The sequence below is a fragment of the Crassostrea angulata genome, chromosome 7 (genome assembly GCF_025612915.1).
Source record: "Crassostrea angulata isolate pt1a10 chromosome 7, ASM2561291v2, whole genome shotgun sequence".
NCBI classification, from domain to species: Eukaryota; Metazoa; Mollusca; class Bivalvia; order Ostreida; family Ostreidae; genus Magallana; species Magallana angulata.
The window spans coordinates 54963482-54989242 of record NC_069117.1 but is presented as its reverse complement, the minus strand read 5'-3'; the positions used below and the strand labels follow the sequence as shown (position 1 = coordinate 54989242).

The following is a 25761-nucleotide window of genomic DNA, read 5'->3' as shown; positions in this document are numbered from 1 at the left end:
CGCTGCGCTTCTTGGGCGGATGTGCCGTGGCCAAAAAACGGTTAAAGTTGACATGTACTTCTTGCAGAACCTTGGTCTGGGCCTGGATGCCCAACAACAAATCATTGTTATAATTGGCATCACTCTTCTGGAAATAAACGATTGTAATTTAAACCTTCATTGACTTGCCGTTTGAAGTTCAGCTTTCTTCTGTTTCCCGGGGATAATTAGTCATTATTGAGTTAGTTTAGGTATAGTTTCCCCCCTCTGCAACTATATATCAATGATTCACCATTTCATGTCGAACAGCATCAAAGGGTTTAGAACCAGGCTAAAATATTTAAGACATTTATTCAAGTATTAGAAAAAAGGAAACTCGACTCCAGATTGGTCTGCTGCAATGGTGCGCCTCTTGACATGGTTTTCCAGTACTGCAGCAGAGAGTTTTGATAATTATTAAAGCATGTCTATCCAATCTAGGCTAATGAAGTAAGCAGTTTTCTTCATAACAGACTGAATGCTAAAAAGAATCATACTCATGCTGACAATTCATAACCAGATTTCTGAGAGTTATGCATAATAGATTAATGAATGCTATTCTGGACGAGCTATGAACAAATAAATGTCAAAGCCTTCAAAGCAATCCCAAACTTCAAATGTCAACAAAGGAATAAAGGAATGTCAAGCCATGACAACATGAAAATAATTTATTTCACAGAAAAACCTGACATAAATAAATATAAAAGGCTATCACAGTACGTCACATGCTGTCACAACTGGCAACAATTGGCAGGACATTAAGGTGGCTGCAAAATCAAGTGGTGGTCAAGGTGGTCTCAAATCAGGTGGTGGTCAACAATGGTAAAACAATCATTATGGTAAAAGTGGTGGTGCTCCAACAATGCAATACTGGTTATTGAGATACTGATAATACATGTAATTATTTTTTTTATACATAGTCATAAGACCTAGAATACTGAGGAATGTAACAATGGGTTGTAGAGGGAAATAAGTAGTACATGTATATAAAAATAATGAAACTTGTATCTAAATTTATACTAGTCCACTAAATTAGGGAAATAACTGATTAGATTTTAAATATTTTGCTATCTGTTAAATAAGAGACATTTCTGGATTCATTATAAGACTGAGTTCAATCAGACAGATCTAATTCCAATTGACAAACTGGGATAATAAGGAACTGTGCAAAGTATTAAGAAAGATAAATGTCAAAATTCATGTAATTAAAACTGAAAAGTATATATATGTATGCTAATGGTCTAAGCTGAAAAAAAACAATTGACAACAAATTTTAGAACAAATCTCATAGGAATATCACAGATTCACACAAGTTTCATCCACTGAATCATCAAAATAAAAATGAATTATCCAAAAAAAAATTCATTTGGTAACCTTTCACATAAAAAATTACAATCATAAATAACATTATACATGTATTAAAAAATATATAAAAATCTGTACATTCATAAAAAAAATAGGACGGAAATGGTTAAAAGATCCAAAGTAAAGAATAAAAGCTCCTTTACATAATTTTTGGACTAGCCAATGATTAAAATTGTATCAAAAATTCATAAAGAGTCCCATCAGTGACCATGTAATACTTCCACTTCTACCCTAATATTAACACAATGGATGCCTTTGATAACTATCAATACTGGTTCAACTTCAACACCTCAAATTCAGGAATATCCAGGCCTAACCACTGCAGCAACTCAAAGTACGAGAAAACAAACGCTCGAGTGATGTCCTGAGAATGTTCCAGGCCTCGAGCCTCAACCTGAAGTGTACGATTAAATTTAAGTCGGGCCTCCATCTCGGCCTGTTTGCGAGCCATTTCCTCAGCGAGGCGGCGTGCCTCTTCCATGGCTTTCTTGGCTTCTTCTTCACGACGAATTCTGAAAAAAGAATTAAAATAAGTCTTGGGATACTGTTCAAAGAAGATATACAACTTTAAGAATAAAATAAAATCTTTGTTGTTGGCTCATTTTGTTTCTGTATTACCTCTCCTCCTCTTCTCTCTTCAGCCTCTCCTCTTCCTCGAGTTTCTTCTGCAGCTCATACTGCCTCCTCTCTTCTTCTTCCATGGCAGCCATCTTTTCAGCCTCTTCACGCCGGGCCTCTTCTTCTTCTGCTTGCTTCTTTAACATTTCCTCTGGAAACATAATAAGATCAATGGTATTCTAGTTATCATAAGAATAAATTTCATAGAATCTGAATTAAATGTTGATTTGAATAATGTTAAATGCTAGCACTTGTAAAATTTCATTTCAATTACAACTGAAGACTAGTTGTTAAGTTTAATGAACTGGTCAGTATGACAAACTTACCATGTCTTCGTTTCTCCTCCTCAGCTTGTCTCCTCTTCATTTCCTCCAATTTCCTCTGGTATTCCTCCTTTCTTCGTCTTTCTTTCTCCTCCTCTAATTTTTGTCTCCTCAGTCTCTCCTCTTCTCTTCGCTCTTCATCATCTCTTTCTGCATCTTGCTGTGCTCGACGAATTCTAAAATAATGGCAAACAAAGAGAGATAACTCTTTAGTACAAAGCGATTACCAGGTACTGACATAAAACTAGATGTGAGTTTTAAATCAACATTCGTGGAATGTCAATATTTCGATAATTTTGTGGGTACACCTTATCTATTAATTTGCATCCCCAACAAATCATAAAGACAGTCCTTATTCAATACACATTTAAATAAATCCTGAAAATTACATCACCACAAATCTTTAAAAAATAGACAATCCCCCCAAATATTGGATCTTATAATTCTGAATAATTCTACAATACACATACAATATGAGAACTGAAAGATTCCAGGAATAAAGAGTTTATAAATAAGTATATAACCAATGGGGTAAGAAGTTTCTGAGCACAAAATTAGCACCAACCTTCTCTGTTCTTCCTGTCGCTTTCTCTCCTCCTCGAGCTCCGCCTTCAGTTGTTGCTGTCGTTCAAACTCTTCTTTCTCTCGCTTCAGCTGATCCTCTCTCTCACGTCGTCGTTTCTCCACTTCCTGTCTCCGTTTTTCGGCCTGTGCGGCTCGTTTTGCTGCCCGGGCCTCTCTGTTGGAAATCATTCGAAGTCTGGCTGCCTCATCCTTCAGAAAATAGCAGAGTAATATATCAATACAAATTACACAACAAATTGATAAAAAATCTTTTTAATATATGCAAAAAATTGGTTCTAAATGTTGATGTGGGTTTTGTTTTCAATTACAATTAAAACTGTTCTGCAACAAATAAACGATTAGTCTCATACTGGTAAATTGCACAAGATAAAAATCAAATGCATGCATGTACCGACGTAAGTTTTGTTTTGAATTGTGAGGGCTGATCACACTGTGTGTAGTAAACTAAAAAATCTGTGCTTTTTCCATTTTCATTTGTTTTCTCCTCTAATAGTCATAAATACATGTTGAAACTTATAACATATAAGTAAATATAACTCAAATATCCAGACCCTAGCTGTTTATAGCTGAGTGAGAATATGACACATTTGATAAAAAACAGTATTGTGTAAGGGATTTCTGCAAAGAGAGGATATATTAAATTTGCTATGGAGAAGAATTTGGTTGGGTCCCCCAAGTCAGGTAATTTCCTACCAAAAATGAAGTTTACCTTAATAGAAATCACTCTATAATGATTTTAAAACAGAATTTCATTCCCTTTTTTCTTTGTACAGAATACTACTGGTAAGTCCTATGGGGTCTGTCATACTACTTCACAGTATATTGATTATAAAAGCTGAGGAAATTATCCTATTTTCAGAGAGCACATTATACAATTATAGGAATAATGCAATGTGATTGAATTGTGATACGGTTTTAGTTTTCAAAATCAGTTCTCATCACAACATATTACCTTAGGTCCGCCCTGATAGTAATGAAAATTGTAATATTTATAAGAAAAATATCAGTAACAACATTAACATTGAGTTGTACATAGTAAAAAGCAATATCTTTGTAACAGCTAGAATGTCTGTAGAGTTTATCAAGGGAAAGCACACAAATCTATAAAACAATATAATATCGCAAAAAGATAAAAATATTTGAATCACTCACTGCTCACAATGAAAAGAGAAGGAGTGAGAAAGCAGTCAGATACAAGTGCAGGTATTTAACAGAGAAAAGAGTCAACAGGACTCAGAAATAAACCGTGACTTCACTGCTTCATATAGGTAAATGACTAGACATCCGCTGTGACTTTGTGACACAAAGCTTACGGTAATTCATAAGTAAGAATGTCTATTGTGTTGCAATATTTACACTATCAGAAATGTGCAAATATATATAAACTTTTATAATTCAGTGACTTAATTAGATTCAATAGATTGAAGAGAAGAGTCTTTCACTACAATGTATTACATATGAGATTTGAAATATCTTCTTGCCAGTTTCACAACAATTATCATATTTTACATGCATTAATTTGGTCAGTCTTGGTAAAATGTAGTACATGCTTCAAATAGAGACACAATGCATAAGCTGGGTTTGTTTTTATATATATCTGTGGTAACATAGCATGCTGTCCATTAGGCTTCTTACATGATATGCTTTTAGTTTCTTTTCAACACATACATGTATACTGCATACTGGCATGCTTTATTAGACTAGTCACATGACATACATATTAGATGGTCAAATGACATACATTTACACTTATCACATGACTGATCACATGACATGCTCTTAATGTTTCCTAAAATAGACACTTTAGTCACACAGTGGTAAATGTTGGTGGTAGTTGGGCAGATTGGGAGAAAAAAAAAACATGCTAAATTTTTGTTTCATTTTTCCATTTCAGAGAGTATATATATAATTACAGAATAAACAAAAAAGATTATATTAAGTAAATGATACAAGCAAATTTTAGAGATAAAACTATACCTTTGTCTTCTTCACAATTTGCTTTAAGCACAACATACATACATCATTGAATATATGTGTATAGTTTTTATTTGGCAGTGATTTATACTTTATTTTACACATGAATATAACTTTATTCATTTTTATGAATAATATGCTTATTGACGGCAGATAATCAATATAATTGCATGAATTACAAATACTTTCTGATAGTTTACATTTTTTGACTGTGAGATAGATTTTGTCTGAGATAAATTTTGACTGTGAGATAAATTTTGACCAAGATAATTTTGTCTGAGATAGATTTTGACTGCATGATAGATTTTGTACAAGATAAATTTTGGCTGAGATAGATTTTGACTGTGAGATAAATTTTGTACAAGATAAATTTTGTCTGAGATAGATTTTGACTGCATGATAGATTTTGTACAGGATAAATTTTGTCTGAGATAGATTTTGACTGCAAGATAGATTTTGACTGAGATATATTTTGACTGCGAAATAGATTTTTCCCAAGATAAATTTTGTCTGAGATGGATTTTGATTGCGAGATATATTTTTATGTCTGCTCGGTCACTACCACCAATGTTAAGAGTTGTGAAGTAACAACACTATGGTTTACCTTCTTCACCGTTTTCTTTAAGGTGGGAATTAGAAAAGAAAGAGAATATTAAACAAGCAATGGATTCAGACAACCCAACATCAGATGGATATAACATATACACAACAAATCAATGTAAATATCAAGCAAAAAACAGACACAGAATAAAGAGTACCTGTCTCGACATAATATGTATACTAATCTACATACATGTAGTAAATAATAGTCTAACATATAGATCTATAAATTTATACTTCTGACCTAAAAACTATATATAAAAGGGTTTCAAATTTAAAGGTTTAAACATCTCTGAGGTTGTACATCTATAAAGCTTGATTTTTTCCAAACTGAACTGTTTGTTGATTATCTATTAATTGTACAATTAGTAAGAGTCTTTGTATAATTAAAATCCAGTGCAGAATCAGATATCTGCTCAAGCTATTGAAGCAAGAGGTATTCAGGTATGTATCTTCAACTCATACAGAATATTTGTCAAGAGCATAATCATTATTTAGCAATGCTTATTAATTTATATCTTCATGTAATACAAGAAAGGCAAATTCAAATTAATCAAAGAGAAAAATGTGTTTAATTTAGAGTTTGAATCATATAATTCAGTTATTTTAATTAATAAAGAATGAAAATATTATCCTTATTATTGATATTGTTAAATTACAGGTTTGATAACTTTGTTGCAGTTTTAATTGCTTAAGTTGAAGAATGTTAGGGATATACAGAGGGTGCAATACCGACACTGCTGTGACAGAGTTATCAAACTTTCCTACCTGTTTAGCTGCCTTTAAACAAAGTTCAACAAAATTGTAAGGATAATTCTTAAACCTTGGATGTATAGCTGTAAAACTCTAACAGTTCAGCTTGACAACATTTCAGACTTGCAAAAAAAGAATAAGATACTCTCGTTCTGTATCAAGTTTTAATTTTCTTCAAATAAACTGATTTAAGAATGAAAATGCATGTACACTCATTCCCATTACCGTTCCCTACACCAACACATGCATAAAACTGACAGAAGGGACCACACAGTAGGGGGAGAAAACTTACATCCTCATCCTCTGGAGGTTCCTCTTCCTCAGTCTCTGGTTCTTCCTCCACAGAGGGGATGGATGGGGCCTTAGGCGGGGGTGGGCTGGGGGAGGGTGTGTCCCGTACAATGTGGAACTCAAAGCTCTCCTCACTCTTCATGGTAGAGACCGACTCCTAAAATAAATTAGCCATAATGTTGTATATCAAGTGTAGGTTTAAAATCATAATTAAAATTTCCACTGAGTCAGATAATTTCAAATAACATATGGCCTTGCTTAACAGATCAACTGTATGGTTCTCTTAATCCATCGACCACTCTCTCACCTGCATTGTTAAAAAAATTCAAAATTTATGTTTTGCTATATATTTATATTATATAATCATGCCGGTACATTGACCTCACTTCTGGATCATGTTACTGTTGAACATAACTAATATATTAGTTATTATTGAAATACATACATGCCAACTATCCCGATTTTTGCGGGATTCTCCCGATTTCACGTCGTCAAAAATACAAATCCCGATATCCCGATCGGGATTGTCAAAATACCCCGAAATCCCGATTCTCAAAAAATCCAACCCATTTTACGACAATAAGTCCCGATTTCCATCTAAAATTTCAAATCCCGCGCTGCTTGTCTACGCTAACCAATCAAAAAGCGGGATTATGACCTCCATTGCTGTTTACCTGTATCGCGTGTGTGTATATCGGGATGTGTGAATTGATGTAATTACCTGTACGCTACCTGTGTCTGGGTGTTTGCAAACCTAATGAGGAGCATGTTTTGATAGTAATTAATCGGAAAGTATCGGGATGAACAGCAAAATGCCACACTTTAAAGTTTTTACACAAACTTCGACAAGAATGGGGTTTCACCACCAAAGAAAACGAAACTTTTATCCCAATATCGGGAGGCAGATTCCCGATTTTCGGGATGACTATCGGGATCGTTATTGGATGACAACCATGTATATTGCCGTGCAATAGGTATGTTTAACTTATATATAGTACAATTGAATATATTTATTGGCAGGGTACATTCTATTGTGTACACATGACACTATTATATAGGAGAGATTGACAGCTAAAACATTATCTACAAGAATAGATATGTTAAACTTTATGAGTAACAATTTTTTATTTTTATTTTGAGAGATTTTAGGGTAGACCATGGTGGAATGAATGATGTTACAAAGAACACAAAAACAGCAATCCATCAAGCCACCTGCTGCTACATTTGTACCAACTTCTTTGTGAAATCAAAATTGGAGCAAGATGAAGGTATGTACTAAATTTTTTAATAAGATAAATAATATATAATATCTATAAACAATTTTAAGTCAGGAATAATTTAATTCCGGGTGTAACGCGCTTTCTGATTGGCTAAAAAATTATTTTATATCGTATAAAGAATGTTGCGTACGTCTTAGTAAGGCTAACGTCAAAAACGTATCAATACGCCTGACGTTACGTTTGAATTTTGTATAATTTTACGTCATTTTAAAGGTCAAATGACCGTATTTATGTACAATGAAGAGAAAAAAATTAAATTATAAGCAATGAATTAAATATTTATTAGTTTTATACGATATAAAATGGTTTGAAACAGTTTACGCTTTTTTAAAGCGTAAACTGCCTCAAACCATTTTATATCGTATAAAACAAATAAATATTGAATTCATTCCTTAAATAAATCATAAATACTTTCTTTCACTTTTTATAGCAACTTGACCCATAAATGCTTTTTAATATTTAATTTAATTATTCATTTTATTTTGTAGATGTCACAAGAGCAGAGCTAGGTCCTGTTTGCCAACTGCGTTGCAGAACTTAGTGCTTTTTGAACTACTATACCATACTATTTATTGTTTGTTGAGATTTTAAAGATTGATTTAATAAAGATTGATTTAATATATGAAAAAAGTTATGTACTTTATTTATGATTTCATTTGAAAGAGGAGATTGTTTGATAAACACATTAGGAATAATGTTAAATAGATAAAGAAACAGATGAATTTCTAAGAGTTCAATTGTTTATACAAAGCAATTACCCGACAAAATGCTGCGAAATTTCCTTCTAAGAAAATGTCATCGCGCGTAAAATCCCCCATGGAGATTTTCAAAAGTTGGCATGTATGGAAATAATTGTTTTCATGGGCACTGTAAGTGGCAAAAAGACTTATAGATTACTGTACATAAAAGTGTTGGCAGAGGCATAAATTTCCCAAGAATAGCAGCTTTATTTTCAACAAATACATGTACCAAGTTTGTATCATATCTGTGGCTGCCACACAGCCATTGTATTCAGTATCACAAACACGGTTTGTTATTGCAGTAAACTTTTCTTAAGAGTATTTTATTTATGGTCGCATTGGAGATACAGTCTTTAGATAAAATGGTACTCAACAATAGGCGTATGATTTTCTTATTACAATTTTCAGTGAAATCTTTGAATACATGCATTCATGGTTTTTGGTTTTCCCTGTTTTTGCCATACAACAAAAAGTATAAGTATCCCTTTGGATTTTGCAAACCAGTGCAAAAACTTTTAATATTTTTTCATTACAGAACCATTCAACACATTTACACATACATGTATTAGAAGGTGGACAATTGAACATTTTACATTTACTGTGAAGTTTATAACATGTATCATGATACTGATTGAGAAAATGACTTTAGTATATTAGACCATGGAAAACATGGACACTTTTTATTTTACAAAAGTACATAGATAAATCTACCCAGTGAAAACATTGTGAGAGACTGTCAATAAAGAGATCTGACGGCGAGACATTATGATGACCATCTGTAACATAAGACAAGTCATTGCAAGAGAAGATGATTAGAGAGCCAGTGCCCCGTGGGGTGAGAATTATGATCCACTCTGGTACCTTTGACATCACTTTCTTAAGGTTAACATTTATACTGGAGGCAATAGATTTTCTCTGAAAAACAATGGTAATGGATATATTTTCCTTACTTTTACACATGCTGAGAAGCAAGTATGATGCCTACAAAGGATTTCATACATTCTGTTTTTACACAATTTGTATTTTGACTAGATACTGGTATTCACTGTAGCTGTGATTTCAGTACCTTGCTTGTACTGTGCACAATTTATTTTTGACTCAGTACTGCCTTGTATCATACAAGTTTCTATTTTCATTGCAATCAACAACAGTAAAGCACCTGTTCTGTACATAATCAATCTTTTGACTACTTATTACTGCTTTATTAAAAGTCATGATGGGGTACCCACTATAATTGATTTACCAAAACTACATTGTTCCTCTTTTGACTTTTTAATACCTATTGCTTTCTAACATACCTGTACCTTATTAATACTAACTTGGTTATCAGTAAACTGACTACTGGTATAGTTAACTGACTACCGGTATACTGTACATTGTTCTCATTCTTATATATCAATTAACTGACTACACTGTGACGTGTTCTCACCCTGTCACTCTCCAAATCAGAGGCGGGTGGCTCTTCCTGTGGTGGGGGTGTGGGGGGTGGTGGGGTCAGCTCCTTTACTGGTTCCTGGGGTACTGGTTCCGGTTCAGCGGGTTTGGGTTCCGGCGACTCTTCCTTCTTCTTGCCTTTACCCTTAGCCTTACCTTTGGCCTTACCCTCCTTGGCAGGCTTCTTAGTTGGGGAGGGTATCTTTTTGGTTTTCCCTTTACCTGTTTTGTAAATTGATATTTTATTATCTGAATTACTGGTATCGTAATACATGTAATAAAAAAGTCGCATTTTTTACAAGCATAGTGCATTAACATAACATTTACTTACATTTACATGTATATTTAATAAAAATAACCAAATTAACATATTTTACTTATACATGAAAATCATGAAAATTCAACTGGCAATGAGTATTTACATTTGTCTTATGAATTATTTATATGTTTCAGTGAAAACAAAGGTACAGACATTGAAAAGAAAATTCTGAAAGACAAAAGAGAAAAATCAAGGATTGAAGCATTGAAAAAAAAAAGGACAGAGGTATATAGTTTCAATATACTGTCAATCATGCACACAAAAAAAGTGAACTCAAAGTAATATTTACACACTTTGAAGTGATATAAACTCTTATAAGTTTACATTCTTTTTATCATAAAAGAGGAGCAAAGGATAGAATTGTTATAGAAAAGGAGAGAATAAATTGGTTGAGCTGTAACTCAGGATAAAATTTTGCAGCTATATCTCTGTTTATACTGATGCAGATGTTTCAACAAATAATGTGATAAAGACTAATATTTAAGGAACTCTATATACTTGAACTCTGAATAATGCTGAGGCAAAACTTAATATGAAAAAAAACTCGTACATAAACAAACTTGTATAGTAAAAAAAAGCTAAAGTATCTAGGGCTACACTGATAAACTGATATTGACTGTCTGAATTTACTCTCACCCTTGGGTTTTTCAGGCTTTTTTGCCTGATTATTGTACAGATGTTTTAATTCATCTTTGTAATCAACTCTTCCTGTAATAAAACAGATCTGGCCAATCAGCAAACTGGTCTATAAATCTCTAGCATATTTTCAAACAAAACAGCTTAGCCAAATTTACACACGCACAAAAAAAAAGGGATTTTGTTTTACTGTCATAACTGTCGGAAGAGTTTAGTCAGGAAATGGTGAGGAGTGAAACCTGGAATAAATCAGAAAGTGAAACCAGTATTAGCAAAAGAATGGGAAAGTTAATTGTTAAACAACAGGCTAATGGTGTTATTCCCCGGGCTAAAAAGGAATGGTCAGAAATATTCCCAGAGCAGCGATTATTACCCTTTACGTCCTGTTTTGTTGGCACTTTACCAAACAAATTTTTTATTTCATTCTGGAAATCCTGCTGAATTTGAGCTGAAATGTAACATCAAAGTTAAATAGACATAGTCTTATGTGTCATGAGTTTTGTCCAACCTGAAAAGAAAGCACAAAATAATGTGGAAATATGTAAACCGTGTTTGATGGGAAAATTCAACTGCAAACGTGAACTGTCTGACAAGTGATGGGTGATGCATACCAGTATATAAAAAATCTCTTCACTAGATTTCTTTGACTTAAATGTAAAGTTTATTTTTTAGACTTAAATGTGAAGTTTATTTTGTAATATTTTGATGATAATCTTGAGTGAATTCCATATATATAGCAAGTGAAAACTGTCCCAGCCTGTGAAAATTGTTCACACAAAACTGTGTATCTGCCTCGTGATTCTGCTAAATTCCTCACCCATTTCCTCAGATTTAGCGGATGTCACAGTTTTAGACCCAGTACCCGAGGTACTAGTTTTGGCTGTACTGGCAGATTTTGAACTTTTGTCATCTGCCACCTCAAGTTTTTTAGGTTCGCCATCTTTTGATTTTTTCCCTTAAAAGTACCAGAAATATCAAACTGAAACTAATGTTTTCATTAGTCATGTGTATTAATCTGAGTCTAATGCTTCTGGATGCATTGAATAGCTTCAAGTAGCAAGGACGCGCTGCAAGCTAACTTGTACCGAGTATACTTCTACCCACAAAACGCACTGCTGCAGAGAAATCCTTGTCAGGCTGTTCATTAAAATAATTACTGGTAAATGGGCAACTAAAACTAAATCCAGTGTCTATAAAAATACCCCAAGTTAATTAATGCTAGAAACTGAAAGACTTGTATTTTCCAGATATAGTTCCTTAGTTCTTGCTGGACATTGTTATTACTACAAGTATAATAAGGCCAGTGGTTTGGATAGATTGAGTGACTGGGAGTTAAAACTCAAATTAGCTAATAGTCTGACTTTAAAATGATCGCCATGAAATCTTGCTAGGAAATGATATTCTGATAAAAAAATTTGAAATACAAAATTAGTGTACTAATTTGAAAGAACATTAAATACATAATTTTTTCTGTTAGTGGTTAAGGTCAGCTTAAAATTTTTTATCACAGTTAAAAAAGAAAAAAACTTTCAATTCAATGAATTGTAATTGATCTAAGTGCAGAATGAATGATGCCGTTGAATACGGTGCACTTCACACGCTCTCACCGGCACTCTTCGGGGGAGAAGGTACGGGCTCTGCAACTGGGCTGGGCTTCTTAACTGTCAGCAAAATACAGGTTGTGTTAACCAGCATCTAGCTTATACATTGCTTAATCTTATTCATTGAAATGAAAGAAGTAAAACAGTCTTGTTCATAGCACTCATCATCTGTAATCCTTTATTACCTCAAATATTTATTCTATTAATTTTCAAAATTTGATGGGAACCATCTTTAAGCTTGATCATGCAATAATCTGTATCATAAAGAATGCCTCTTGTCACAGAGGACACAAAAGTAAAAAAAGTAGAATTAATCAGTCCATCAAAACACAGTTTTTTAAATGAAATTTGAGTTAATGGTGATTTTGAAAAAAAGGGGAAAAAGTGCATAATTTATAGCCATGCAACTTTCAACACAAACTTCAGGGACTGTTACAAATACAATATCATTACTCAAGATGTTAAAATACTGAAAAAATGGTAAAGATTTGTCATGGCAAGGGATGTCTGTAACATCATCTCAAACTTAAATTAACTCCTCTAACAACAAATGACATATTGGCTTATCATTGCATTCTGCTTACTTATTGATTTAATTCTGCATCTTATTTAACTCTCCTTTGTCTAGAGGTAGAAAAATACCATAAAATGGCCTTTACCATCTTGCTCTATTAATAATCTGTATTGGTTAAAAGCTGTTAATATTGAATTACCAGGTAATTAATATGTCTTTACACACCAATGTATACATTAATAAATCAATTCTCCTTAATCCTAGAACACCCTTTAAATGATGTAAATTGTTATTAAAAGTTAAAAGGGGTACATATGCACACAAGTTAAGTTGGTTTGCATGATAGGTTATTGCCTCATGCATGACTTTTTTACAGTGTTATGGTTAAATCAGCTAAAAAATAAAGATGATGGTGACAAAATATAAAAAATGAGCACACTTCATTTCAAAGTAGTAGGTTAGAATTCCTGAAACTGAAAAGTTAAAGTTAGCACACACGTGACAATGACAGGTAACCAATGAATCAAGCAGAAATGGCCTGGTCCTAGACAGGGTGTATTAGGTGAGTTACGTGATGGGGAGGCATTACATTGGTGGGGGTGGGGGTTAGTCCTCGAGTCTCACCCATTGTGGGAGGTGATGGTTCCTTGGGTGGGGGGTCAGGCTGTCCATACAGGGCCTTTATGTCATCCTTTGTATCAACTTTGCCTAAGAAACATTATCAAGTTAACAATGAAGAAAATTAAAACTCTGGAATAAAAATTAAACATAGGAATGCATATACATCATCAAAATAAACTTTGTAACAGAACAATGGTATTGATCACTCATTATTAATAGTGAATAATACATTTTTTTCAAACCTTGTTAACAAGAGAAAGACTGATCATCTTTTGAGAGATTAAAATCTAATTAACTCAGTCTTTACTAGCTGTTACATTTAATTGTGTATAAATGCCCTCGCAAATACAGAGCAGCAAAATGAACACATCTTATATTCTTTATCATTTTACCCTTGTATCCATTTCAAATAAGTTGGAGTTCTAAATAATTGATATATTTTCACAATGTGGAAATAATTTCTTAGTATGGAGCAATTTATCTTTTTTTCTGAGAAAACAAATTTGTAATCTTGTGTGTGTTTTTATCTTCCAGCACCTACCGACAATAAACTCCTCCTTCTTTTTGACAGGTGAGGCGGCCTTCTCCTGGGACACCTTGCTCTTCTTGCCATCCGAATCCGTCACTCCACTCTTTAGACTCTGCTTCTCTGATTTCTGATTCAATGAATACAATCACATTACTTTCTATTATTCCTGCTAGTTTTTTTTATAAAGGTAATTTAAGTAATATAGAATGTGTTTTGTGGAAAAAGGAAAAAAATATATTTTAAAGGCAAGAGTGACAATTCATTATTCTCTTAAAAAGAGGAGTCCAGACCGCCTACCGAGATATGCAGAGCGCATACATATAGATCCTCTGAATTTTTGTTTAATAGTCGTTACTTTAGGTACAAATCCATCTTTAAGGGGTACAAATGCCAATCCATCTAATATGTCTGATCAAACATAACTTGGATACAATTCATAACAAATTTTTTTGGGTAGGCCAATATAAGTAACGTTGCATTCTACATTTTCATCTTTTGTGACATTTTGAAATTCACTTTAAAATGTCAGTTCCTTCTTTGATTTTGACTTCCTAAGAGTAAAGAAAGTAATTTCTTTTGAAACTAAAATAAAAATGTACTGCAAATGTTTTTAGGCTTGAAAATAAAATGATAAATGCTGCCGATGTAATGCCCCCCATTCTACAAACCTGCTCCAGCCCCTCTACAGCTTTCTGGAACTCGTCCTCGATCTCGGCCTCGTCCTTGAAGGACACGTGAGATTTATGCTCCGAGGCATCATCAACCATCGTCTCCTCCTCTGCAATAGATTCCCCGAGAGTTGAGGGGGGCTGAGACTTGGTTTTACTACCCCTATCTGAGGGGGTCTTCTCAGACCCCTCCTTCACCAAGTCCTTGTCCCCAACATAGTGAATGACAGCAAGCTGCCCTATATCAGCGTTAGATTGTCGATCCACAGGAATGCTAGTAGCAGGACCCTTCTGCCCGTCTGGAAAGCAACAGGGTTAAGCAGTGTTACCAAGCAACAGCCACAACCAAAAGCAGTACCTCCACCAATCATATGCTAACTACACATACAGCAAAGACACTGTAAATATTCACTAGCTGACAGATGATGTTCTGAGCATTACAACATATACCCGTATACCAAATGAAATAAATGAAGCAGATTGCCATGTGAATCTCTGATTAAGTTAGGATAAGTATCAAATATCAGATTTATTTGTAGTGAATGTGTTGTTTTATAGTTATTTCTACCTAAAAGCAATAAAATTATGTCTTTAGCCTTGATGAAGTATTAAAGGTTTGATAGTTATTGAGAGGAGAAGCCAGAATTTACTACTGACAAACTATAATACATGTACCTAGAAAACTGAAAAGTTATCATATAAAATGGTAAAAATATATTAATGTTGAAATTCATAACTCATCAATATTATTATTAAACATAAATGGTTTTTGTTTTGTCCTGTAAGATAATAACTACCAGGTAAATACAATTTCCCCAAAATATATAGGCAAACCTGGCACTAGCTTACTTTTAGCCACTGGTACGTAAATATGACCTTCTTTGACTCCGCCCATTGCCATGGAGACCTGACTCTTGCTGCGGATGAGACTCTTTCCGTCGTCATCTTGCACAATCTCCAGATCTTCTGCAGCAACTTCTTCCTTTGCAAGGGCCTCTATGAGTTCTGGACTAACCTCTGTGTCAGCAGGAACATTCTCACCACTCGAGCTGGACACTGAAAAAGAACGATTCTCAATGTACTGCACAATGCATAAAGCAAAATAACTACATCAACTCTCTGAGCAGTCATAAAACATATGGTCAGAATGACCAGACATTCATTATTTCAAATGTATTAGTTATCTTTGCCTGCAATTCAAAGGAAAGTTAAAGCAATATGAGCTGCAATTTTCACGTTGAATTTGTTTTTTTACAAAAATGTGATTTTCTACTAAAATGACAAAAAATATCATGGTTTTTAAATTTCAATAAGCCATATTTTTGTGGAAAAAGCTGTCAAGAAGCTTAATTGGAGCAAAATTGAATTACTAGTATTGTCGTCATGTACAAAAATTGATCTGCTATATATTCCTTAGAAGAGAAATCTTTCTATTGACAAATACATGTACTAATAATGTTTTCAAATCTTATTATCATAAAAGTTTAAGTTACATGCAGACTTATCGTACTAGCAGGTTTTTGCTGCAAAATAAAAATCTGAAAAATACAGCTCATATTGCTTTAATGAAAAGATGCTAGTCTTATGTCTTTTATCATCCTACCTCACAGAAATTAGACCATGGGGTCTTTTTTTAAACAACAGTATGTCAGTTACACAGGTATTGAATAAGTTGAAAATAGAAAATTATTGGATTTTCTTTCATCTGCTCAGCTGCCTCCCTAATCTTTACAACAATTTCTGTACTGTCTTTGTTATGACTTTAGGGTACTGAGGTTGGCTTTAATGTGGCTGCTTATACCAGTTATATACCCTAAGCTGTCTTGAGATTAGCCCAAATGAGGCTGAGAGTACTGAAATGCTCTCTTGCTTGTTTGAGATTTGCTTTAATGAAGCTGATAGTAATAAGATACTTATTTGAGATTTGCCTTGAAGAGGGTTATAGTAATGAGATACTAACAAGATTGCTTGAGATTTGCCTTCATGAGGCTAACAGTAATGAGATACTCACTAGCTGTTTTGAGGTTAGCCTTGATGAGTTCTCGATACTCTCCTGCGGTGGGTCCTGCACTTTTCCTCTTTTCTTGACCAGATACAATTTCTTGAACAATGGACTGCAATAAAAAATGTAAGCATATTATTTTCAAGAATACATAGCGCCATAACCCTGCATTTTTAAATCAAAGCATTAATCAGCAGACTTTCAAGAATATTGCGCTTTGGTATTAAAATAAAATCACTGAAGCATTTTGTATGTAAAGAATTAAGAGCCTGATTCATGTTTTACTGTTTGATATACTTACATGAACTTCATAAAAGTTGATTAATGTAAGTGTTATTGAAGACATTTGAGTTTTTTCACACGGTTAATACTCAGCACCAATTTAAGAAACAAGAAAAAATATTTTCTGCCTCAGAAAACAGAAACTTCTCAAGGAAAATACCAAAAAACAGATATTAAAGTCAGGAACTCAACCTTTACTGGTCCTCACATTTGAAAAACTGTGACTGGTAAACAAAAACCAATTAATAATACATAAAGGTAAAAAAAAGGGGGTTTTTATTTTAGATATCAAACATACAACAGACAGTCAGATGGTGATTATTTTCAATTCAAATACATGTACCGTACATGAATACCCTGGTAGGTAAAACGAAAGTGAAAATAGTGAAAAAAAATTGACATTTCCTACACCCAATTCTGCCTTATCTATGGTCACACTAGTAAATACCTTGTCCTGAACCGACTGACTCCGTGAGATATCTCGAGGGGGGTGGGTCTCCATCCAGAGTTTAGCCGCTCGCTAGAAGATTCAACAGTTAGTTTGCATAGCATGCCAAATCAGAGAAAATTCTGGTAGTGTCAGAGGCATATAGCGAGCCACCATTCAGTGCTCAACAAATGTTAAAAGCGAGAGCTTAAAATGCATCACCCGGTCAATCTGCTAGTAGTTAAATATTGTATTTATCCTTATATTCTGCATTAATGGACTGAATATATATAGCTTAAATCAATTTTTTTAAATCATAGACTGGTATTTTGATATCTCTGCTGACAATTGCAAATGTTAGAACTATTAAATCCCATTAAAAAGATATCAGTATTTCTGTATTAACCCTGACAAGATGTCAGTATTTCTGTATTAACCCTGACAAGATGTCAGTATTGCTGTATTAACCCTGACAAGATGTCAGTATCCTGAGTTATCCCCCTTACCCTGACATCCTCCTCCAGATCCTTTCCCGAGGCGCTGCGACTGAGTACATTCTGTGCAATCTGCTGGGCGTGGTCAGCTAATGCATCCACGATCTCCTTCTCTGACACCTTAGACTTCGCAGAATCTATTGACACAGATATATTTTATTGAAAATTTCATACCAGAATACAGAACATTTTTACTAGTTGAGCTTTCATTTACTTTACATGTATTTTCTTCATCATATAATTACCCCACTGTTAAAATGTTATGTTTTCTAAAATCATACACCAATAAACACAATTGATAACAAATAACAAATAAAATTCTAAAAATAAGTATCATTTGTGTAAAAATAAACTAATACTTCATAAAGTAAATATAAAATTAAGAAACCTTAAATGTGCATAATCACATTAACAAAACAGCAAACACATGCAGTGACAAACAACTTCATTATCGTTACCTGTTTTAACTACATGAAGTAAAACTTTTAATTAGTAAATATGATTGCTGAAATAACTATCAGAATTATGAACTTATGGTATAAATTTAAATATAAATAAAAAAAGTAAAAAATTATTCTTCCTTATTATTAAGTATTGGTGTAAACTCTGAAAAAAACCTGTTTTTCATTAATGTTAAGATTCTTGAAGTGAACAAAGATAAAAACTGTAAATGAAATAAAGAGTAATGGTTGAGTGATAGATGTGAGAAAATAACTCTTTAAACAAAGTGAAGAAGGAAAAAAAAACTTGTGAGATGGAGTTCAACAAAACTAGGAATTAAAAAAAACAAATCCTGTTGTGTCCGTTACTCTAACATGTGATGGTAGTCATGGATTTAGTGGAAGTAAAATGTTAGGGGATCTCAGTGACCTCTAGAATACCTGAGCGAGCAACGTCTTCAGAGGGTTTGGGAGATTCAGTTTTGGAGGAAGGATGTTCAAGAGAGGGACCAGGGACCTCTTGTCCCTCCACAGCTAAAACGGAGGATTCATCACCTGACACTGTTGACTTCCTGTCCGAGGCGACCTCAAGAATCTCGCTCTCGGCCGGCCCCTCAAACAGCACCTCGTCCTGGTTAATAGACTGCTTGGACAGACTTCTGAAGATGGACTCTCTGGAGGCGCGGCGAGACCCTACAGATATTCGCTTCTCCTCACTAGGGCTGGCTTCTATAGACTTGCCTTCCTTCTTTCTGAGGTCATCCAATGATACTTCTACATTCTTGTTAAGGTCTTCACTTTGTGCTCTGACCTTGTTGTCTGAACTAATCTTCACTTTTCCCCCCAGATCCAAACTATAACGCCTGCGGTTTCTGCTATGAACCAATGTTCGGTTGTACAAGTCTGCCATACTACCGCTTCGAGACATAGCTTGACCTCCACTCCCGGAGGCAGACTTTGACATCTCAGGATCAACAACAGAGATTTTTGATAATACTGATCCTTTTCTTCCAGGCGACTTTTGGGACAGGTGACTGGCTGTTCCATTTTCTTCTTCATCCTTCTCTGAGATTTGCTCTGGACCATCTTTCTCTGATTCCTCCAATAGAGTATCCTCCAGGGGACCCATAGGGGTGTCCAGGATACTGGTGATCCTGCCCCCTGGGGTAACGGACTGAGTAAAGGGGGTCTGGAGGGAGCTGATAGTGTCTGCATTAGGCGCATTGGAGCTGGGGTCAGCCGCCTTGTTGGAATCATCAGTAGTGTCCACATCCTCTGAGATCTGTCTGTCAGCTGGTTCTGTTTTCTCAGTAGCTCTGCTTAAAATGCTTAAATCCTTCAAAAATTCAACTGAAATAAAGCACAGTATGAGAGAGCTGATTATATAGCAAAGGGAGCATGAGACATGAAGAATATATAATATAACTCTTCCTATTTCATTCATGCATAAGAGAATTTTATACATAATAACACAGTAAAGAAAGTGCCATTAAAAATAAGAGAGAGCTTTTCATCTTAAATACATGCATATTGAGTGTTTTTAAGCGGGAAACCACCCATCAATTCCAAAAAGTATTGAATGTGATAAAACAGTCAAAGACCAGAAAGAAAAAAAAACAGTAGAAATGTGCAAAAAAAGTTGGTAAAGATCAAGTTGACCATAAAGAAGTTTAGCTGAAGAGAAATCGGTTAGTTGTAGAAAATCAAAACTTCCAGAGTTGCGAGACATGCTGGAATCAAAGAGCAAGAGAGTGTGACAGAGAGAAAGAGCGGTGCATGGCGCTATACTGACAAATTACCCTCTATGTTTGGTAGACTCTGTAAACTACTGGTTTTTTTAAGCACATCTATTTCTGGATCTTGGTCCCGCGGTGCGTAGCTCCAGGAGCTGATAGACAGCGTGGCGTCTATGTCACCACTGGTGTAGTCAATCTCTACAGTGTCACAAGGTCAACAAGGTCAAACAAACCGCAAACAAAACCACAAATAAAATTAACATCATAAACAAAATAATGAACTGAAAAAACATAATGCACACTTGACTTGTTGTCATTTTACTTTGCGCTTTGTCATCAAAGCTGAATTAAACACTTTAAAACAAATGGATGAAAAATCAATCTGTAAAACTTATTTCACTACCGGTATATGTGGCTATATTGTATATAAAGAAAGCAAGAAATTAAGAAATGATGAAAAAAAGAAGAAATGATTATGAGCAAAAAAAGAAAAAAAAGGAAATTATGATACAAAAAGGAAATTCAAACTATAGAGTACCTGTATACAGATTATCAGTATCTACCAGTATTCATTAGAATAGATCTGACACATGCGTCCATCAGGAGAAAATATATATACGATGGAATTGAAACTTTATATATCATAAAAAAGATAATACCACTAGGAGTACATGTATGTATGAAATCATTTTCTGCATTCTTTCTACATCTGTAATGGAATTGCACACTTCTAAGCACAAAAAATACAAGTGTAAGTTTATTCAATCACTAATATATAACTTCTAAAGCTACTTGCTGAATATTAAACAGTCACTTCTTTTTAGAGTAAAGTTGTCAGAAAAAATAATATCCGACTAAAACTTTTATAACATTCAAGCAAAAGCTTTCAATGACGGCCAAATTGAAATATCTAAGCAAATGACTGCATTCTAACTTTCAGAAAATTAGAACTAACAAATTGTACGTTTACTTAAAAAAATTTATGCATAAATCTACTATTTCAACAATTTTCTAAGCATTGAAACCTAAAGTTAATTCACAACAATCAAATCTGGCTGTCAATTTAATTAAAATTAGAACTTCCATTATCTCCCCTGGTTTTTGATACACAACATATTGAAAAATAGAAAGCAGATAGAAGTTCTTATTTTCATTAAATTGATCTGACCTTTTTTCTTAACAGTTAATTTATCTTTAAATTGGATAGTGCATTTCACTATTTTCATTAACTTTATTCACTACTCTAAAATACTTAGTTAAATTAAACTTTACAACTAGACTCTTTCTACTTCTGAATCAATTTCTTTCTCTGTACCTGATACCCTGTTTCCAGATTTTTGTTTTCAGCCTAAAAGACAATCTACAAGACAAGAACTCGCAGAAGATGCTCAGTATACACTATAGACCAAACAGAGCTTAATGGAAGCAAAGTCAATATCACATCACAGACATTACAGAAATATTCATGCAGCTTTCATGCAAGAGAGAGGATTATACAAAAAATCAAAGAGGATTATATATAACTGTACTAAGAGAACTGCAAAGCTTGAGCCATGCATGCTACAAGTCTATCACTCACTCGGGTCGCCGTGGCGAGGCAGGCGGAGGGGGTCCAGCACTGACAAATTTGTGGGAGTAACTATTTACAAGGATAAATCAAAGCCTTTATGTCACACTGATTTTAAAAAATGAAGCTAAGAAAAATTGGCACATTCCATTGTAATAAAAATGATAAACATATCCACTAATATACTATGTTTTGTATATATATATATATGTTGTTGCATGCCTGATAATGCAAATTTAATGACATTTTCCTGAAAACAAAACTTTACATATTCATTTACAAAACTTTTCAAATATTACATGAATTTGATATTTGTACCTCTTTTGTTGGCATAGTTTCTCATCTGATCCCGCGCCCCTGGTGGAAGAGTGCGGTTTTTCTTCCACTCGTCTGGCTGATCCTCCGTATCAGATTCATCACTCACCAGGTCTAATTTAAAAAAACTCCCATTGTTACAATCACAGGACTGGAGAGCAGTAAATCAGTGCGTAAGTTCTCAAATATTGCTAATATTTTCTGTTTATAAACAAACTTTATCAAGATCTTTGACACAGCATCAACATGAATTAGAGATGACAATAATAAAGACTAACAGTTCGAAATATCACAAATTGAATTCAAAATTTCCTAATTGGTAAAAAGTCAACCTTGCAGGGACGTGACGTTCTTGATAAAAACTTTTTTTTTCACCTTTTCCAAACACTTTATTGGCATCATGCACCAAGTCGATGTCTCTGAGATGTGGTTTGATGGTTCCCCCTACATTGATTAGCTCCCCTTCTGGCCCCATAATTACACTGCCCTTGACTGACCCATCATCCACACTGCCGGCTACAGCACACACAATGTTTATATCAAACTAATTGTATATAAAAAATCTTAATAAAAACTCAAAATTTATATACATCATCAACAGCATATAAATGACATCATTTTAATTAAAATGTAACAGCTAATGTATATATAGTACCGGTTTGTACACAGTTAAATTTTCTAAAATTCTTGTACTCTTAAAGCAAGAGAAAAATATCTTCTCAACTTAAATTTCTTTTAAATTATAATTTACTGTATAAATTACATGCATGTTTGTAGTGATACCAGTAATTTAAAATTGGAGATACTCAGCAAAAGTATTTCAGAATGCATCATTAACATTGAGCTTTAATAAAGATGAAGCAAGGAACCCTATGGACTGCATGTGCACTCCACAACCATAAATCATATTCATGCAGTACCAGAGGGTAAAAAATATCAATTAAACATAAATATTTTATTAATATCACTGCAAATCAAACAAAAAATCTCACACAATATCAAAAAACTTTCTCAATGGAGCAAAAAAATAATGAATACCCCACTCCTACAACAATCCCCTGAGCTTGTGATTATATGTTTCCCTCCCCTTTGTATTAATTGAGCTTGATTATACCAGACACACATACTATTGTACTCGGTGTTAATATCAGGTGTTGGTACCTGGAGACTCACAGCTGCTACTTTCAAGATCGCCAGTTTGAAATGCTATATCATTTCAGTAATAAAGTTGTTTTAAAAGTGTACCCACTTTAAAAATATTTGTTTCTTTTTAGACTGCATAAAGGCATACATATTTAATTTACTGCATATTAATTTCATATCTAATTCATTTTCAACTTCGTACTTATAGCTGTCCAGTAACTTTACTTTCAATAATGCAAAATAGTCTTATTTTGGTTTTACACAATTACATGTATATAATCATCAATGTTTAGAATAATATTAGAATCCATTACAGATTTATCATCCATGTCTATTCTGATTTACACAAACCATGGAGTAGGAACTCTGAAGTGAGTAGAGAAAATACTATCATCACAAAAACAAAAACAATAAACAAAGGAAAAGAAAATATTTTCACACACTAAAAAATGTTTTAAATGCAGTCCTACTTAAAAATTTAATTGTAGACATGATGCTTAAAAAAAGAATAAATTTTCTTTTGTGATCTACTATCTAGATAAACTCCTTGGTGATTTCTACAGAGATTTTTACATTCTGTTTCCCACAAGTCGTTCTGAATGCTACTCCTCCTAGACACTTGTAAACCACCATAGTGAGACTGAGAACCCGAGGGGCCCTCATCGTAATTCTGGAGCATGCTTAACCTTTGTATTGTTTTACAAGCTATTTCCAGAGAATGAAAGCTTGTGTTTGACGGATTATTAGGTACATGCAGGTTTTGGGCTGAAATATCATTTACAACATGCAATACAATCACTTAAAACATTGTGCACTCCATCAAAAACATTATGCCAAACGTTCTGGAGACTAAGCCAAGACTTACCTCCTTTCTTTGAGCTCTTGACGCTGGTCTGACTGCCTTTCCATGGAGCTCGTCCGAGTTTGCCGTCCTTCTGAGAGTGAACACTGGTGACCACACTCTCCGTGGAACCCAGGACTTGAGAGGACACTTCAACTAGGGAACAGAGAAGCCATCTTTGTCAACAGATTATTCTGTACCAACATATTACATAGAACATATTACAAAGAAACTGTTGACACTTCATTCCACTAAAGTCTCCTGTGTGAATGTGTGAATGGGAGAGCTTATAGTTAATGATTTTACATCATTGCACAAATAGAATCCAACTGATGCAAAAATAAATCATTTCAAAATGAAGGCAATTCCTTAAATAGACACATTTATCAAAGATTAAAAACAAAACAGTATTTTAATTTCTATAATATATATTGGACAATTGCTATCAGCCAATAAATAGATGGTACCATGATGATTTTTGCAACAAATTCAATGCAGAAACAAAGTGGTCAGAAATAACACCAAAATTTAAAACACAGTGAGCAAAATCATAATGAAGTGTTCAAAGACAAAACAATATATAATAGACAATACACATGTACCAGGTACATGAATGCTGTGGGCAGTGTAGTTTACAGTTGGTGTTTGGCCACTTTATAGCCAACTCGATAAGCACATAACATTTAAAAACATACAAAATGCCACATCTTTAAGTAAAAACACAAAAGAAAGAACAGTTGCCAGCAAAACTGCTTTAAACTAGCAGGAATACAACAATAAGGAGGAAAGAAGTAGACAATACAACACTCTGACAGAAACAAAGGTGTTAGTCAATAGACAAACACAATAAATAGACATGTCTATAGCCAATTGACAATAATAGACACATCTTATGTACACGTCTTTTGCTGATAGAAAGTCAAAGACACATATGAAACAAGACATTTCTACAGACAACACGGAACACAATGTTAGACATTATGACTAAGGAAAGTAGACAATCATGAAAGGAAAGTCGACAATCATGACACTGTGTAAAGAGATGTAGACAGTTATGGACAGATAAACACACATGTCCATTGCTGCTAGACACTCACAGTTAATAGACATGCTCAAACTAGTAGACAGACACAGACACAGTACATTAACAGACATGTCTGTGGCCTGTAGAGAACCATGGACACACCCCTTACCCTTTTCTTTCTTGGACTCGGTTTCCACGTCCCCTTTCGTGGATGCATTCTCTGCTTGCTGGGACTGGGGGACCTGAGCTCCCCACTCATCCTCTGTGTCCACTAAAACATTCAAACCATCCTCAATCCCCCGCAACTTATAACCCATGCAATCTCCTAACAGCTTCAGAAGGTACAGATTACAAACTAATTTATTTATCATGCGGATTATTAATCTGCTAATTAATTTTCATTCATTACAAGAAATATAAAACTACAGACTTGCATGGCTCCATAAATATCATAAAGATCTATGCATTTTGTATGAAAATTTTAAAATCACAGCAATTTTTAACTGATGAAGTGCCTCTAGTCATTCTACTAATTTGCAACATCTAACTTACCATGCATAATAATATTTTAAGCCATATTGCAACTTTTAGCTCAATGTATTCAAATTATTTGTTGTAAAC

At 34.0% G+C, this 25761-nt stretch overlaps 1 protein-coding gene across 8 annotated transcripts in view; it reads right to left on the bottom strand.

Moving 5' to 3' along the window:
• Positions 1 to 936: 936 nt before the first annotated feature.
• The window catches only part of LOC128191626 (titin homolog), a 37780-nt gene continuing 12955 nt past the window's right edge, over positions 937 to 25761 (bottom strand). The window contains exons 10-36 of one of the 8 annotated variants that reach the window (XM_052863793.1): positions 25310 to 25411; positions 24141 to 24272; positions 22508 to 22648; positions 22136 to 22246; positions 21830 to 21889; positions 20314 to 20448; positions 18956 to 19864; positions 18087 to 18211; positions 17602 to 17673; positions 16881 to 16983; positions 15719 to 15925; positions 14870 to 15168; positions 14214 to 14328; positions 13676 to 13759; positions 12544 to 12597; positions 11754 to 11891; positions 11310 to 11384; positions 9977 to 10203; positions 9409 to 9462; positions 6529 to 6684; positions 5488 to 5502; positions 4887 to 4907; positions 3862 to 3873; positions 2890 to 3098; positions 2328 to 2500; positions 2002 to 2152; positions 937 to 1895 (exon numbers count right to left, since the gene is read on the bottom strand). In XM_052863793.1, coding sequence (XP_052719753.1) covers positions 1649 to 1895; positions 2002 to 2152; positions 2328 to 2500; positions 2890 to 3098; positions 3862 to 3873; positions 4887 to 4907; positions 5488 to 5502; positions 6529 to 6684; positions 9409 to 9462; positions 9977 to 10203; positions 11310 to 11384; positions 11754 to 11891; positions 12544 to 12597; positions 13676 to 13759; positions 14214 to 14328; positions 14870 to 15168; positions 15719 to 15925; positions 16881 to 16983; positions 17602 to 17673; positions 18087 to 18211; positions 18956 to 19864; positions 20314 to 20448; positions 21830 to 21889; positions 22136 to 22246; positions 22508 to 22648; positions 24141 to 24272; positions 25310 to 25411 — 4127 coding nt within the window. In that variant the 3' untranslated portion in view covers positions 937 to 1648. Of the gene's footprint in view, positions 1896 to 2001; positions 2153 to 2327; positions 2501 to 2889; positions 3099 to 3861; positions 3874 to 4886; positions 4908 to 5487; positions 6264 to 6528; positions 6685 to 9408; positions 9463 to 9976; positions 10204 to 10936; positions 11009 to 11309; positions 11385 to 11753; positions 11892 to 12543; positions 12598 to 13675; positions 13760 to 14213; positions 14329 to 14869; positions 15169 to 15718; positions 15926 to 16880; positions 16984 to 17601; positions 17674 to 18086; positions 18212 to 18955; positions 19865 to 20313; positions 20449 to 21829; positions 21890 to 22135; positions 22247 to 22507; positions 22649 to 24140; positions 24273 to 25309; positions 25412 to 25761 lie in introns of those variants that run through there. The other 7 variants (XM_052863794.1, XM_052863795.1, XM_052863796.1 and 4 more) reach the window with 7 other exon arrangements.